The 17,059-nt window shown below is 40.9% G+C and overlaps 1 protein-coding gene across 20 annotated transcripts in view; it reads left to right on the top strand.

Annotated features, from left to right (window-relative positions):
- FGGY (FGGY carbohydrate kinase domain containing) overlaps nucleotides 1-17,059 on the top strand; it is a 448,818-nt gene that overhangs the window by 398,259 nt on the left and 33,500 nt on the right. For 18 of the 20 annotated variants that reach the window (XR_009965693.1, XR_009965694.1, XM_062623156.1 and 15 more), the window contains 4 exons: nucleotides 4,399-4,506; nucleotides 7,848-7,909; nucleotides 12,976-13,123; nucleotides 14,737-14,811. Coding sequence is in view for 18 of the 20 variants with exons in the window: in XM_062623156.1 (XP_062479140.1) it covers nucleotides 4,399-4,506; nucleotides 7,848-7,909; nucleotides 12,976-13,123; nucleotides 14,737-14,811 (393 nt within the window). In the remaining 2 variants the exon portion in view is untranslated. The remainder of the gene's footprint in view (nucleotides 1-4,398; nucleotides 4,507-7,847; nucleotides 7,910-12,975; nucleotides 13,124-14,736; nucleotides 14,812-17,059) is intronic. The other 2 variants (XM_062623157.1, XM_062623158.1) reach the window with 2 other exon arrangements.

The following is a 17,059-nucleotide window of genomic DNA, read 5'->3' on the forward strand; positions in this document are numbered from 1 at the left end:
CAAAGTGCCTTCTGGCAGTTGCACCACAGCTGAATATTGTTAAACCAAATTCATCATTTCATTTGTTTCTGATTGCTCTATAATGTTTACATATCTTACATATTAGTATGATCTTTTATAAAGCACACACTGAAGTTAAATCCTCCCAGGCAGAACTTTTTTCTCCTTCCTCTCCCTTTCACAAGGTGTTGAACTCTTTCTCCCTTTAAATGAGCAGGAATCTTGGGAGTGCTTAATGCTCGTCTGAAATGACGGGCTCAGCAAGTAGGACTGTGTGTGCTGGGGAGACATGGAAAGGTGACATTTTCCTGCACAAAAGGAATCTTCCCCCTCCACACAGAATAATTATGAGGCGGAATTGCTTGTCTGAGTGTAATACTTTTGTAAGTAACTATCAATCATCACATGGCAATAGGCTCCTGTGAATACATTCAACTGAAAAATTTATAGACACTGCTTATGACTGAGTGAGTGAATAGGCTCAGATTCTTCTCATCGCCCCTTTTCAAACTCCTGATGCAATAACTGGTGCGCAGAGATCACTCTAACGTCCAGCAGAGGATATCCTCTCAGTGTTTCACTGTATGTAAAAGAAAATAAACATTAATATGTCTCACAATAGGATTGTGTCACGGGATGAATTTAAGTTAAATAGAAGGCAGAATATCGGAGGCTCCCTTTGAATTTGGATTTTAACTTTCAAAGAAGGATGACATCTCTTGTTTGCTTTAAAAATAAGAATCGATTGCCCATAAATCTAAACCAGATGTTGTTTTTCTATGAAAAAGATTAAGGATTTTCTTAAGCTCATTAAAGGGAAAAAAAGTAATGACAACACAGTGATCCTCCTATATCATCATAAGAATGTCTGAAGGCAATGGAAAGCCATGAAAACAACCTGGTATCAGTGCAACAAAATGAGCTCTAAGTCTGGCAAATCGTGCTTGTCTTCTGGGTTCTGCAGCAAACTTTGCACTCTTTCTCCAGCCTTACGCTTATGTCTAGTGTTGTGTTTTAGTGGGATGGGGTGGTATGTGTACTCAAACACAAGTTGGACTTTTTCATGTGAAAATACCGATGCCAGCTCCTGCATGGCTTGAAAGACTGAGGCATCATCCAAATATTTCAAGGAGGGGAAATGGAAACAATTTGCTATTTCTTATGCAGGTATCTATGGAAGAATGTTCATGCTGTTGCTTCTCAGAGCTTGTGTGTCTGTTTTGGGGAGTATGTTATTTCCTAATTTTCTCACTTTCCATGCGTATCAAAACCCAGAGTCTGAAAAACGTGACTTAAACTCTCTAAGTGAAGGAGGATGATGCCGTATGCGGTATCACTAAAGCCCAGTGTTACAGCAAATGTTCCTTATTCCAGCTGAAAGTTTCCACGACAGAAAAACACATGATAACCTAGTACCCCACTGACTGTATTCGTCAGTGTGGCAATATGCAACTCCCTCGTTTGCTCTGTTTCTGTGTTGAAAGTTTGCTGGGTTGTGTACAAATGATGGTTCACTAGTAAGATCATAGGAAACGCTCAGTGTAATTTGAGAAGAGGCAGCTCAGAAATATTCAGTCCTGGTACATTCCTGTGGGTGTCCAAAATACTAGGCCAGAAGTACTGGCTCTGGGGAGAGGTTTGGTCTTTTAAGCCATCTAATCCTTTTGGTGCTGTCAGATCTATAGAACAATTTGGTAAATTGTGGACTAATGATAGAAGAAAGGGTTTTTTTGTGTTTGTTTTAAAATACAGTTCTTGAGGTCTAGAACTTCCCCTGATTTCACAAAGCCTCCTTGTGCCTTTAAGATCCTTAGACTATTTGGTTTCTTCAGACTATACAATGTTAGATTTTAAGCTTGATACATCTGGTGTACCTAGATTCTTCCTTCAGAAGACACAGGAGGCTACTGCAAAGTTTGCTGCATCAAAAATACTTTGAGATGGGACTTCAAAAACCCAGGTCCTTTCTGTCCTAAGTATTCCTTCCCACCTGTAGAGACACATGGTGTGTCCACAGCGGTGGAATGGGAATGAGACGGGACATCTGGGTTCTCAACACGCTTCCATCACTAGTTGGGAGCAGATATTCACTGGGAATTTTGACCGTATTCTGTGTCCTTTGCAAGGTCAGCAATGTGGAATTGGTCTAAAACTCAGGTTATTTTAGGATTTGCTTTCTGTTGCACTTCATTTTGTTATTGAAATTGTAAAAGAAAGCTTGCCCCATAGAGGTGTTGAAAACTCAAAGCTGTAATAATTTGTAGTTTTAAGAGAAAACAAAACAAAACCAAATGTCTTTGCAATGTTTTTGACGTAGCTTCGTCCACTTGGAGTCATAAATGCCTTTTTAAATTCAGCGCAGCTATTCTTGCTCTTTAATGGGTTTAGTCAGCCACGATCTTACGCAGACACACAGGCACATGTGCACGCATGCATCTTTAGTGAGAGTAAGTCAGCGCGTTAGAGCTGATAGAGGAGAACTGAGCAAGACTCTTGTATTTATTAGATGTGTTCCTAAGAGAAATGGGGATTGTTTGACACTGTAGTGGTGTATTTTGAGAAACGAGTTTGTGGTGTTTTGCTTTCCTACTTGACTTCATGACAAGGATCAGCTGTCGTGTCAGTTTATGGCTTGAGCAGACTATTGTTTGTGCAGCACCCTCCCTGCTGCTGTATTTACTAAACATGTGTGATGCACAAACGCCAGTAAACTGCATCTTGGAGTATATTTCCTAGTTGCTAGCAAAAAACTGTCTTTAGAGCTTGGGCTGTTTAAATCTAGGGAGAATGTGCATTGAGTTTAACATGAACAGGCCTAAATTTTTAATTATTCCTCCTCAGACTATTTTGATGTGAAGTCCGGGCCTTAGAGAAATCAATAGCAAACCTTAAGCATCCTTCAATGGATCTAGAATTTTGCTAATGAAGAGCAAGGTTTAAATATATAATAACATTGTCCCATTGACTAAAACCTCTTTTTTGCCGTTCCAGTATTGCAAACATACAGACTTACTTTGTTAGTGGATTCTCTCACTTCCTCCTCTTGGAGTACTTCCCACCTTCTAGAGAACAGCAGTTGCAGATTTAGCCATCCCATTAACATGGACTGGAGGGAAGTGCATTCCTGCTTCATGTGGCAATGTAGGACTGCATTGCTGTTCTCTTTTCCCAGTGCAATGCCTGTGTGTACTTCAAATGTATATACCTCTGTTGGTCCTGGAAGAGAAAACATGAGTCTTGCTTCCAAGAATAGCAGGTAGCCTGCCAGGGGATGGATAACTTGCGTTCAGTCTTTGTAGCAAGTGCTAGGACCCAGGTTCCACTGTCCTGTTCTCTCGTGTGCTGCACCTTCCTTGGTAGACTAGATAGCACACCTCCTTAGGCTTCCTTTCTGAACCAGAAAGAACATCTAGAAAGCCTTTCTAGTCTATGGAAAGTGGAACAGCTTTATAAGAGGAAGGAAAATGCCTTCCACCCTTATAAACTGGTAATTTGCATCTTCTGAAGCAGAGAAAGGAAATGAACCAGTGTCTCCCACATCCTGAGTGGTCTGACCACTAGAATATTGCACAGGAGCAGGATATCACTGTCTATGTGGGTGGTATATTTGATTCAAATGGTACAGTACAGTCCTGTTCAGCTTCTGGAAGATAGGGCTTAGATATATCTGCCTTGGTGGAAAGATTCAAAGGAAGGAGTGGTTTGCGTAAAGCTAAGCCTAAGTAAGGGCAGAATCTAATGTTTATCCAGGCAGATGGTTCCTCATGGCTAACACAAGCAAATCCCCTTTCACACGGCCAGGTTTGCACCTGAGGCACCTAACCCTCCCGGTGGTGCCAGGTGAGCACTGGAGCTTGGGTTTCACTACAAGCCTCAGGAGTCGATGGTGGATCATGGGAACCTCGCTGTCCTCTGTCTGCAGGATCCCCTGTTGCTTCTTAACTCTGAAAACATACAGGATGAGTGCTCTGTTAACACCAGTTGCTGATTACTTTGGCTGTATTTCCTAGTGGCAGTCAAGCAGAGTGTTGTATCCAACTGTTCATTTTAGGTGTTTTTCTGCAGAATCTCTCCCTGTAAAATATTGCTCCTGTTCCTGGTATTTCTTACTTTCTGCATGACCAGACCCACCTGTTCTGTAAATGGAAGTGAGGGGGGGAAGCTGTGCAATCAGTACCTGCAGCTGTGTCGTACCTAAATATGGTGCAAATAGGGACATATTTCTCCACATACTCTTTTGATTATCTACCTATAGATCTCCAGTCATGTTGGTAACTCCAGTGGAGGAGGAGCAGGAATCTTTTTCAGTATTGGACCCTGATAGCTGCCAAACATCAGTTGTGAAGTACCTATTTGACAAGTAGTTTGATTCACTTGAGCTTTCTCTTCCTTTTCCAGGTCAGTGAAACACCCATTTTTGTGCCTGGTGTCTGGGGACCTTATTTCTCTGCAATGGTACCTGGACTGTGGTTGAATGAGGGAGGTCAAAGTGCTACAGGCAAGCTGGTAAGTGTTTGGAGAGGCAAACAGACTCCAAGATGGGAGGTCTTGTGTAACTGCTGTCATTCAGGATAGTTTCCCAGTCAATTCAGGCAGATCTCTGCCTGAAAAACCTTTGTAAGATTACAGGAAATAACATGCTGCTGAAAGCAATAAACAATTAGTTGATTGTTATCTCTCTCACAAACTGATAGGGGATTATATATGGGGCAGAGCACTAAGGGCATGTCTTTTTATGATGATGGTGATGATTATTGTGATTACTTTCAGGCAAATAAGCATTCATTCTTCAGCAGGAGGTTGAGATAGACTTTGAGATAAAGAAAATTATACCTGTTGTGTTATATAGAACAATTTGCCCATTGATGAGAATAAATGAGAGGCATGTTGTATGGACACAGTAGTAATATATTAGTGTGTTACCCTGCCTAGATACTGCATATATTGTCACTTCAATTCTTTCCTTGGGTACAAAGTGTCTAACTATGTTAGGTTAATTTAATTTATCAATAAAAACTGGACTAGATTCTCTAAAAGTGAATTTTCTCATTTACAGGGAGTCAGTCAGAACTAAACCACAGATTTCAAAAGGAAAGAAAAGCTACATGTATAGAGCAGCATTCAGGCTTGAGTCCAAAACTGTCAGCAGGACCTTCGTGACTGCTTAACCCTGGAAACTTCTCAAGCTCCTGGTGTGTGCTCAGTCTGCAGAAATACTGACTGCCCTTAGGGGTGAGCTGCCAGGGTCCTCTTGAGAAACTCCAGGAGGTGGGCGCAGTGCTGCGGGTGTCCCCTGTAAGCTCACCAAACACACAGCTGGGTTGGGTCTTTCACAGATTGCTGGTGTAATTGCCGTCTTACTCACACCTAGCATCACCCACCTTTTGAAAAGCCTTGTGATCCAGTACATGTCCAGGAAGTAGTAGATTGGGCCATCACTGCATTTATACATTCCATACGGAACAGTCACTGAATGAGAAACAGAAATAATCCTGGATTGGGAAGCCCCAACACACCCTAAGTGCTGTGAATTGGTGTTCCCTCCTGTGTTCTCTCCTTGGCCACGTGAATCTGGCATTCCTGTCTGTACAGTGTCAGAGCTTCAATGGGAGAGTCATCCCTCTTCCTCTCCTGCAACCTCCAATTCCCATCCCATCTCCAACTCATCCTTAGCTAAATGGTTAAACCGCTCTTGCAGCAAGTGGGATGTGTGTGCTTTACATGTTTCAGGTTGAGATGGGGCTAGAACCCAAGTGTCTTGTTATATAGATAACCACTACAACCAGGAGTTAGAATGAAATCGCTGCTTATGACACCACTGCTCTAAAAGGAAAATGGCAAATCTTGTGCCCTTCTTTGTAAGAACACGTTTTGAGAGGAGAAGTCCCTTTGTGCTTAATCCAAAGCAGGTAGAGACACTTAACAAAGCTCTAGAGAGGATACAGTAAATCAGCATTTTTTCTTGGCTGGCTCAGGGTGATTCCACACTTAAAACATACCGATGAGAGTTAGGACCTTTCAGAAAGGTGATTTAAAAAATCCTTTCCATTCTAGTAGCAGAGAATAAAGACATTCCTGAGTCATTAAAGAAACTGCTGGAAAAAAAATGTATGGTCTTGTTAGGACTCATAGCAAGTGAGCTCTGAGTCCTGCTCGGTGTATTAGGGAAGCTGTCCTGTTAAAACATTCTTACAATATCTCATGTGGTTTTCTGGGGGTTGTATGTACAGAAGACACATAGGGAGCTGTAAGGAGAAGCAGAGTATGTGCAATGCGTGGAGGATAGATTGCATTCAGTATCTTTGTAATTGTAAAGCTGTCTTTAGGATCCTGCTTTCTCATACTTCAGGTTTTCTGAAAACAAGAACAAAAAGGACATGTTTTGGGATTCTTTTCTTTGCTTGATCTTTGCCCAAAGGTGAATTCTTCTCATGAAATTCGAAGAGTCAGTTGAACTTGTTAAACGTAAACCCGATACACTTCCTTTTCCAAATCTCTAATTAATTTTTCTATTGATACAGCTGTGAAAAAAGTCTGTTGGGCTTTGAAAACTGGTTCAGTTGGAGTCCAAATGAAGAATTAAGAACACTTGCTTAAAAAAAGCAGGTTTGTTTGAGTGTAACATGGGCTTTTGCACTGAATTTTCAAATCTTATAGGAAGGAAGGTACTGCACAACAGACACAAAGGGTGGCATGTCATCATTACAGACTCTGAAATAAAGAATAGCAGAAAAGGGGTTCTAGATGCAATCCTCATGTGGCCATGTCTTGAATTAAGGGCATTTAGATATCTCACTTCCTAACTTCTGTAACGTTTTTGTGCAAGTGTTTCCATAGCACACGTGTATATATGATATTTCTTTATAGATCTAGTTCTGAATTTATGAGCTGCTCCTATGTTCTACGGAAGTTATGCAAGAGTGCAAAGCTCAGACCTGAGCACATTTGACTTGTGTCTTTGATGCAGATCTCAGACAGAACAGGCATGCATTATTTTTATTGCTGTGTTCAGATGTTATGCTTCATTATAAGTTTTCCTACACTGGTTAAGGACTAGGCTCATGCTGTTAAAATTAAATACCTCATGTGGATTCCTGCCAATAGGTATTGCCCAATATACGCAGTGCTCTTGAGTAGCTCTAGTTTAGCCTCCATAGCTTTTGCTGTCACTTCTGATGGGGTATTACCAAGAGGCCACAAAACTTGCTGAATTATTGTCTTAAAAGCCCATGTTATTCTACCTGCTCCTTTGTTTTGTGAGTAATGGTGGCCACTCTGAAGTGAAAGGACAAGCTGATTTATAAATTTAGTCTAGGACAGAGCCTATATTGATCTTTTTTTTATAGCAACAATTGCTTGTCAGGGTATACGTTTTGTTTCCTGCAACGAACACGTGAGCATCTGTCAGGATGACAACCCACACGGTGGTTTATTATAATAGATATAGAAAGATGTAGGGATTTGGGCCAAGAAGATGTTCCTGGTAGAATTCCAATGAGGGTATGCATGCAAGAGAATGGGAGAGGCTGGAGAACATGCTCTCAGGTAGTGTTGGCCAGGAAAAAAGTCATCCTTTAAGCTTGCTCTTCCAACTAAGGAGCTGCATGCTTAGCATTCTGCCTATTTTTGGTGTACAGTTGATTGTTTTTCCTTCCTGCTTTTAAGCCAAATCCTGCATCCAGTAATGTCAATGGGAGTTCTGCCATTGGCTTCACTAGGACTTAACACCTCCTGAGTAATTTAGAAGCTGTCTTGTCTTTTTAAAGTAATGACACTGCATTACCCTTTTCCGGGACGAAAGCTTGAAGATGTAACCGTCCCCAAAATGTTGCTTTGCTCTTTTTCAGGTAGATCATGTGGTCCGAGGCCATGTCGCCTTCCCGGAATTACAGGCAAAAGCTGCAGCCAGGTCACTCTTCTTATTCCTTTATCTCATTACCTGCCTTACAGATTGATGATACAGTGTATTCCCAGCAGTGCCGAACTGCGCTGCTGTATCCCTGTTCTGAAACAAGGGAATTAACAGGCTGATAGTGGGTTGGAAGTATTTACAAAGGCTTGCCAGGGGATTGCTCAAAGATGAAAGCTTTAAACTCCCTTCAGATACTTTTGGCATATCTAAATGGTGATATTAACTTTCTGCTTTTTGACTTCTTTTATATCCAGCCCATTTCTTGATATCATAGCAAGTATGTTCAGCAGACCTGTAGGCCTTAGGCTAATGATGTGTCTTAATTTGACCCTGTTAAGCTTCAAGGATGAGATATAGCTTATTAGGAATATATTATTCAATATTTTGGAGCAGACATCTAAAGGAAGGTAGAGCCATTGTATGCAAAACTCCTGCATGGCAGCTCAAATAGAACAGAGAAAATCAGGATGAATTTCAGACAAAACTTGAGATGTAGGAGTGAATTGGAGGTAATTCCAGGATTCCTTGAGCGGGAGGCTGTACGGTGTGGAATTTAGTTTGGTCTGCTTCAGAAGTGGACGAAGACAGTCCAGACACTTCTGTCAGATCTGGATTTTCTCAAGCTTTTTTTGGCTTGGATTCCTTTAAGATGGTTCATGTCACTCCCAGAGAGATCTTAGCTGAACACTTGGCAGATTGGGTGAAAATCTGATTCTCTTTTAATTTCTTTTTCCTCCTTAGACTAAAGAAAAACCCGGCAAACTCAGCAGTTTATCTTCTGTTTGTCACTCTGATCTAAAAGGCATGGGTCAGTCCTGATAGATGTATCAAGTGCATGCAGTTATACAGTGATTTTCAGTCCTTCCTGGGGGGATAAAGCTACCTGGTTTCTCTGGATGACCCTTTCTTCCTTTGTAGTGCCCAATGCCTTATTTGTTTGTTAGCAGCTTGACCAGCATTCCCAGAAATGTATTGGACTTCGTTCAATCTGAAATAAGATTCATGCTTCCTAGAATTCTCTTTATTGTTCTTTAAAAAAGGAAATCAGGAAATAAATACATCTGTGTATGTTTGGAATGAGGATTGATCTGGGGGCTTGTTTTGTTTGGGTTTTTTTTTCCAAACTTGTGGCTTCCAGGCCTTTTTTCCAGTGCCCACATATGAAGACAAACAATTAGTTTAGTCTGTAATGCCAGGATAAACCACTTCTTTTGTGTGTTGGAAAAACAGTATAGAGTAGCCAGCTTGTCTGTATTAGGTCTAATACTGAACTGACCACAGCTCATAGTGCAAAAAGCATGGATCGTGATGGGAATAGGACCCTAAATACAGAATATGGGGAGCAGAACTTCATCTTACCCAAGTGTATGATGTTATAACTTTGGATTTAGTTCTCCTGTGGTTAGTACAACTGCAAAGGATACAATTGATAAAAAGGTTTCTAGTATTTTACAAAAAGGATGATAATATTTTATAAAGTTAATTTGCTCACTGATATTTTTATGTTTTCCAGCTATTACTCTCCTAATGAAATGTTTGGATAGCTGTAAATTTAGTAAGCAACTTTCTTCCTTGTTTCCCCTATTTTCTTTCTTCCTGTTCTTCACTAATAGTGATTAAATTTATAAAGAACTTCATTTGAACACACAAAAATCAGGAACTTCATGATTTAAATGGAGTTTTTCTCCATATTTCTTCATTTCTTTCTGTACATGGAGCACAAGCTTCAGCCTCATCGCAGGGACTAGCAGCGGTAGCTATGCAAGTGAACAGTGTTAGCCCAGCCTTTGGAGTACGTATTTACTTACATAAAGTGATATACTTAATAAGAACACTGTGTCCTGCTTTGGGGGATTGTTGGTGATGATGATAAATTATTTGCCTAGAAATCTCAGCAGAGTATTTCAGAGAATCAGGTTTTATATTTAGTGTATTCTCTGTGTGGGTGTAGGAATTTCTGTCTTCTGTTCAGCCATTGCAAATGGTCATCAAAAGAAAACAGAATGAGAATTCCATACTTACATGTGCAGCTGTGCATTACCTTCACATCCCATGCGAGGTGCAACACTGTGAAGAGTTAAGCTGCTTTTGTAGTGACAAAAAGCACATGCATGTCTGGATCGCTAAAGGCTGAGGTCACAGATCTGTGCCTCTTCCTTGCCGCTGCCTGTCACCTACTTCTGCCTTCCGAAACCTTTCTTTCCTTTTTCCCAGGCTCCCAATGCTGCTAAGAAGTAGGTTTGGGAATGGCAAACTGCCTGCTGAGCAGCTGATCTCAGAAGCTCCACTGAACAGGCTTCTGGTCCTTTGCCTACACCAGAAGCAAGAGTTTGCAAGCTGCATTTATCGCTGTCCAGTAGTTTGTGGTAACTTGTCAGGGCACGAGCAGCTTAGAAAGACTTGCCAGAAACCAGCTCCTACTGACCACTTGTGCTGAAGACCAGCCTTGTGCAGCCCTCCCAGTGCTATTCCTATGTTCTCTCTTCGCTTCTTTTACTGGAAGTGGAGAGGGTTGAATTACATGTGGATTTTCTGGACAGCTGTAGATTTAGGATTTGGTCTAAGTAATTGGTATACTTGACCAACAAAACTTGTTCTTTTCCCTTGCAATCCAGTCAATTGCAGAAATTGCTGCGTGTATAAGGACTTTTGCTCTTCAATCTATATATTATGTAGGTCTGACACCCAGCCAGCACTAAAATATTGCATCCTGTACAGCCAGGCTAAAGTAGGAAATGAAGAAATAATATGATCATTTCTGCTTTAAACCTTAAATCCTTCTGTTTCCTAGAATCACAGTTTTTAATCTGGAGGAAAAAGTGTCTGTTTGACAGCAAAGAATATATGCCCTTTGGCCCTTTGTGAAGCAAAAGCAGGATTTCCTTTCCTACACTTCTTGATGTCATTTCCCATCTAAAGCGATGTCTCCTGAATAAAGCATTGAGGTTAGACACACGGTATCAGATCAACAAGGTATCACAAAGATCTGGGGTCTTTCAAGCAGAATATAACAGTCATATTTGGCTGTTCTCTGTACCTCTAGATGTTTTAGAGCCCTTTTTTAGATTTAGAAATCTAATATTTTTAGATCTGCTTTTTCCTGAAAGATACCTGCTGGCATCTTCCAGAATTCCTAAACATTCAGTACCAACCTCTCGCTGCTTTCTGCAGTTATGTCCCACATACGAACAAAACCCTGGGCAAACTTGCATTCATCTCTTATTCTCCACTCTCCACGCAGAACCTGTTTAATAGCAATAGCTTTTGCTCCACTCTGCAAGTCAGATCCAGCTGCTACTGATACCTTCTCCTAGGACTGAATAGAAGAAGCTCCAGAGAGCTGATTGTGTAATATTATGTATAACACAAACACAGTAGAAACTGGAACTGGAGGGCGTTTGAAGGCTTTTACCAGTCACTCAGTCCAAACGTAGTGCTCTGAACCCATATCTATATGTAGAGGGCAGAAAAAAAGGTGTGAAAAAAAGTGTAATTCCAAGATTATGTGAGTCTTAAGCCTATTTGGCTGAACTTCAGCCTCTTTTGTACAGCCCTTGTGTTCTGCCAGAGCTGCACGAATGGCTAATCCTCGCGAGGGTAATCAAGCAGGATGGCGATCAGATAGAAGCTGGGATGCCTGGTGGGTCTGTGGTTGAGCAAAGCTCTCCTTTCTTTTCCTCCCTATAGTCAAGGCATGGCTTAGACTGGAAACAAAATGACTTTGTCCTCAGCATGCACTGCTTATAGTGCTGTCCTTAGGGATGTAGAAAACAGGGCCACTTTACAGCAAGGAGGGAAAAATGATTGTGACCTACAAAATTATCATAATTCAGGTCCAGGAAGACACATAAAGTACATTTTAAAGTACGTGAATAATGATGTAAATTAGTTATTTTAATGTCTTCCAAGTGTACTTCATTTTGAATGATACCCTCTGATAGCGTACACATGGTAAGGTATAATTGAAAAAACATGCAGCTCAATGCTTGAATGCAAAGTATAAATATACAGCTGCTAGCAGGTCAGAAGTCAAACTAGTAAAGCATATGCCAAATTCCCTTAGGGATCTCATTAGTGCATGATTGAATATACATGTAGAGGCTAAATGAATATCACTGTTTGGGTCTACAGTGGATGAGACAATGACTAATCAATTGTAATTAGGGTTAGATGCTCTTATTGACCCACATGGCTAGAATGAAATGCCCCTCTTGGAGATTTCCAAGGAGTTGAAAAATATATAGGAATCTGTTTATGATAGTAGGAGGGTTTGGAAAAATATTCCGAGCATAATTGCAACATTTTTTACATGGAATGTCACTGGAGTCACTGCAAGCCAAGGCACTGAAGAATTCACCATTAATCCTAAAATTACTTTTGGTCGAGGAAAAAGTCTGTTGGATATTGTGGCATTGGGTGTAGCATCTGCACTTAGATACAATCATATTTAGGCCCATGTTCGGCTCCTCCCTAAAATAGCAGCCACTTGCTTTCTGTCCTCCACCCTTAGTGCTGCATTTTAATCATAACACACACTGAAATAATCATGGTTTAAAAAAGGAAAGCTCTAAGTCCGGTGCTATTGATTAATCAGAGCAATTCCTAAACATTTGCAAAGGAATTTGATTTTCATTTTTCATTTTCATCATTCCGTATCTGGGATCCTCCTGATTCCTCTCTCTCAGCTTTCTCTTTCACAGTGTCAGCATCTGTTGAAGACAAGCATCACCAGCCCCCAAAATATCAAACACCTCTGGCTCATCTAGTGACCTGTAGGAGTCAATGTACAAGCTCAGGATCACAAACTGCCATTATCTCCCCTCATCCTGAGAAACCAAGGAGTTGGGATAGCCTGTTGAAAGGATGTGCAGATAGACATCCCCACCACCCACACTCTGCAGTGCCATGGGCTCCACAAGCCGTTGGTTCTGCCTTTCCCCTGTTTTGTTTTAGAGCTGGGATTTGCCATTCTTTGATGGGGTTTCTGCATTTGATGGTGGTACCAATGCTTTGTGTTTGATGAATAACCTCCCCCATTCTTTTCAACTTGTTTTTTCTTCCAGTGCTCACAGTATATATACATACTTGAACAGTCACCTGGATCTGATTAAGAAATCTTTGCCTGTGGGTTTCCTCACTGTTGATTTACATGTTTGGCCAGATTTCCATGGTAACAGATCTCCCTTAACAGATCTGACACTAAAGGGCATGGTAAGAAACAGCTTGTCTCTGCAAAAGGGTCAATACTGGGGGAAAAGGGGAAAAAAAAGTTTGGAAGGCGCATACTCCTCCTTTAGCTATTTAAACTATCCCATAGGATTTGGGTTTCTTGCTGCATTTCTAATGTTCCAGTAGAAAATCTGAAGTAGTAGATCCTTGTAGCTGAGATATCACTACAGCCACGTTTCTTTTCTAACAATATGAGGAGTGTTGCGTGTGTCTCTGTATCTTTGCTAGGAATCACATTTCAGAGCACTGACTAGCAGCGTTGCTGTTGTTAATTCACCTGCCTCCTGCATTTTGCAATGAATTTGTCTATCTGGAAAAGGAATGAAATATTCTGAGGAGGGATTGCTTGATTTAAACACAAAGATTCAGTAAATGTGCTGTATTAGAGTTGTTGGGGAGTAAATTTCAACAGACACTGAAAAACTCCTTATTGTTAAAAATGGGCATAAATGCTCTTGTGATGGGAAATAATGCAACTGCGGTGCTTCATACATCTTTGTTCAGAGGTAAACCTGATCTGGTTCTGAGTTGTGGTTTTAAACCTGCTGCTTGTGGAACTGAAAGGGATTGAAATACTGTGTTCTGTGCAAAGACATTTTCAGAGCATTGCAGTCGGGGGCCAGAAAGAGCAGCCTTTGGAAGTTCACCAGAGAATCTCTGCTGGGGAGATTTTTAGCCCCTCTTGAGATGTTGGATGTTTCTCTTCACTGAACTTCACGGTGGTCGATCGGGCAGGTTACAAGCCAGGATGTTACTGTGCAGAACTGTCATAGGAGAATATCATAAGGGTGTAATTTGATAATACCTGGTGATTAATGAAAACATGTACTTCAAAATGGCATATTGTCCTTGAAGTAAGCATCTCAAGTGACTCACCAGCACCAAAACCTGCCGTATTGGAGGCTGAGCTAGGAAAAGGGTAGGTGCAAGAACTACAACACGTTTTGAATCAAAAACAAATGGATGGTTTATGTATTTTTGGGTCCTAATAATACCTGTATTATTTTATGAAAGAATTATATGCCACAGCAGGATCAGAATTCCTTTGGTGTGATGGCTGTGTGCAAATACTGGTAAAAGCCACAATTTTTACTGCCGTAGTTATGGCTGCCTTCAGATCTTGCCTATGCTGATACAAATCCATAGTAACTACAGTGCACTATTGATTTATGTCAGAGTAAAGGAGGTTAAGATACAGTCTTTAATTATTAATCGTGTTTCAGTGTTAGGGTGCTTGGAAGGGAGGGGAAAAAATGCTTTTAAAAAGTTATTTTTATGTAATAGCATTTTCGTATTATTACATTAAATACATTCACGAGCAATATCTGAGTCACAACATAAACCTGTCAGAGTTAATCTGGCTCTAATCCCATACAATATGCTGTTTGTTCTTTATTTCTTTGCAAGAGCACGAACAATGTATGTGGTTCTTCCCCAGATCAGGAATAACATGTTTAACATAACATTATGTGTACAGCTCACCAAAGTAAGGCTTAGAATTAGCCCTTAAAACTTGTTACAACAAGAAACCATAGCAAATAACAGAGCTTTTACTTTGGCTGGATCTTTACATTTTCTTTTTGATCTTTGCACAGGTTGTTGGACTAACATTGTCTCAGGGTCTGGATGAACTTGCCCTTATCTACTTGGCCACGATTCAAGCCATTGCTGTAAGCCATTTTAAGTGCATAAAGGAATAAATGAATTGTCTCATGTTCTGTGGCAGACTGATCATTCCCTTCTGCTAAACAGGTTTCTAATAATAGATGAATTCACTTAATGGACTTCTTAAAGGAGCAAGATGTTATTTACCCACATTGATGACTACTACCAACTGTAGGATAATGTCTCCTAAAAAGTTTTCTTATGGCAATTTTGCGAATGGAGCTTTTGCCTGTACTGCAGATGTGAGGAAAGAGGCTGGTACTGCATGGGGCAGCGTTACCATCATGGGCTGCTAGAGGAAATCTAAGAGAGTGGGGGAAGAAATACCTTTGGCAATTGTATGAAGGAACTTGTGCTCCCCTAAAATGCCTCAGCTTCAGATTGTTCCCAAATCCATGGGTTTCCCCTGCTCGCCTGTTAGATGAGTCACAACTCTGTACCACAGCGAGTCAGAGTGGGGCTGTGATTCAGTTCATAAGGCTACAGACTGAACACACCAAATCTCATTGCTCCCTGGTTTCCCTGCTGCAAGGTGGGCACGTCTCCCGTGCAGTGATTCCAGCCTGTGGTGTGTTTCTGTAAAGGCAGGCAAGGAGACTGTATGAAGCATCCTGGATTGAGACAAGGAGACTGTATGAAACGTCCTGGATAACATGCAGAGATGGGTAATTTTATTGGAACACTTTTGTTTCTGCCCTAATTTTCTCTCCGACCCAGGATTTCCAGTTCACAAGGAGTTCTATTTGCAAGTGAAAACCTGGGTCAAAGAAGTTGTTTTGAAACCTGGCGCAGGGTATTTTCAATGGGATTTGGTGACTGAAATCCACATTTCTTTGACATCCTTTTTGTGATTTTTTTCTTTTTTTTCCCCCTAAGTCTGTAGAACTTGAGGTGTTTCTGCAGACCATTGACAGTTTGATGGATTGGGGAGTTTTCTTGACAAAACTGTTCAGTTGGGAAACTTCCAAACTCCTCTACTGGTTAAACAACAACTTTGCTAGGCTGGGTCAGCCATCTGGGATAGAGAGGGTGGGCGGCTGCTGTAAATTCCCTGTGGATTGTACATCTTATGTGTTAACCCTCCCTCTTCAGCAAATACCTTCACCCCGGCCTGGAATTCATTGTTGTGAGTTTGGATCCTTTTGAAGATGAATGTGGCTTGGTTACACCTGATGCTTCAGTATAATCCCACCATTTCAATAAGAATGTCTAGGAGAGTTTAAACAATGCCAGGGACTGATATTGCCCCTGAAAGAAGCTTTCCAGAGTGGAACAGGTGCCTCCGTTATTATACCGTGCTAACGAAGTGGAAACCTTCCCTGCTGGAAATCCTGGGAAAGTCACCTATTATCTCACTATATGATACAACTCCGATTTCATTGTGAAACACAACTACTCTGTTGAACGCTATATTCAGCATCTTTTTGACAGCTGCTTGTGCTGATGGTGAGATTTAATAGAAGAGGTTTTCTTTAAGTTAATGGAAGTTCATTTTTCCTAAAGCACAATTGAAACAGTAACTAAGAAGTAGACAGAGTAGGCTCAGGTTTGACTCAATATATTTGCTCATTGCTAATGTGATACCTGGGAAATTTCATTTTCCTCCTATACTCCGTCACTCCCAATTTTAGCTTTGCTTTTGTGGATGGAAACAGTTCTAGTTCAGGACAGTCCCAGTCCTGTACCATTAAATGTCTTCAATGGGTGCAAGATAAAACTTAAACCTAAGCAGAAGTGCTGTAAAAGGCTCGGGCCTGCCCACAGAATGTTAATCTCTGGTTTTCTTTTCAGCAGGAGAAGCTTTTTTTCTTTTTATATAACATTTGCATTTGAAGCCCCTCAATTTGCATTTTCTCCAATCCAGGATTAAATTAGTTCCCCCCCCACCCACAGTGAAATAAGTCTGGCTTTAATTTAACTTGCGATGTGAATACAATTTTCCAGGCAGGTAAACACAAAATCATTTTCACAGCGTGTTCTTTCTAAGGGTCTCTGACGTGTGTGTGTTGGGAGAGAAGCTGTTAATAAATTTGAATTCCAGAAGCAGGGGAAGAGAATATCCTTTTAACCATTCATTGCCAACCGCGATGCAACAGTTAAGACGGATGAGAACACGATCCGAGGTATAATTGTGGCTGTCAGGCCCATTCGGAGGAGACGGGCTCTTTTTGGAGCAGTTTATTTTTCCATAATTAAAATGGTGGCTGTGTGATTTGGAAATTAGCCCGCTGTGTCCATAGGGAAGTGATGGAT

This window comes from Pezoporus occidentalis, unplaced genomic scaffold, assembly GCF_034315485.1.
Source record: "Pezoporus occidentalis ecotype Australia unplaced genomic scaffold, CSIRO_AGI_Poc_V1 ctg25, whole genome shotgun sequence".
NCBI classification, from domain to species: Eukaryota; Metazoa; Chordata; class Aves; order Psittaciformes; family Psittacidae; genus Pezoporus; species Pezoporus occidentalis.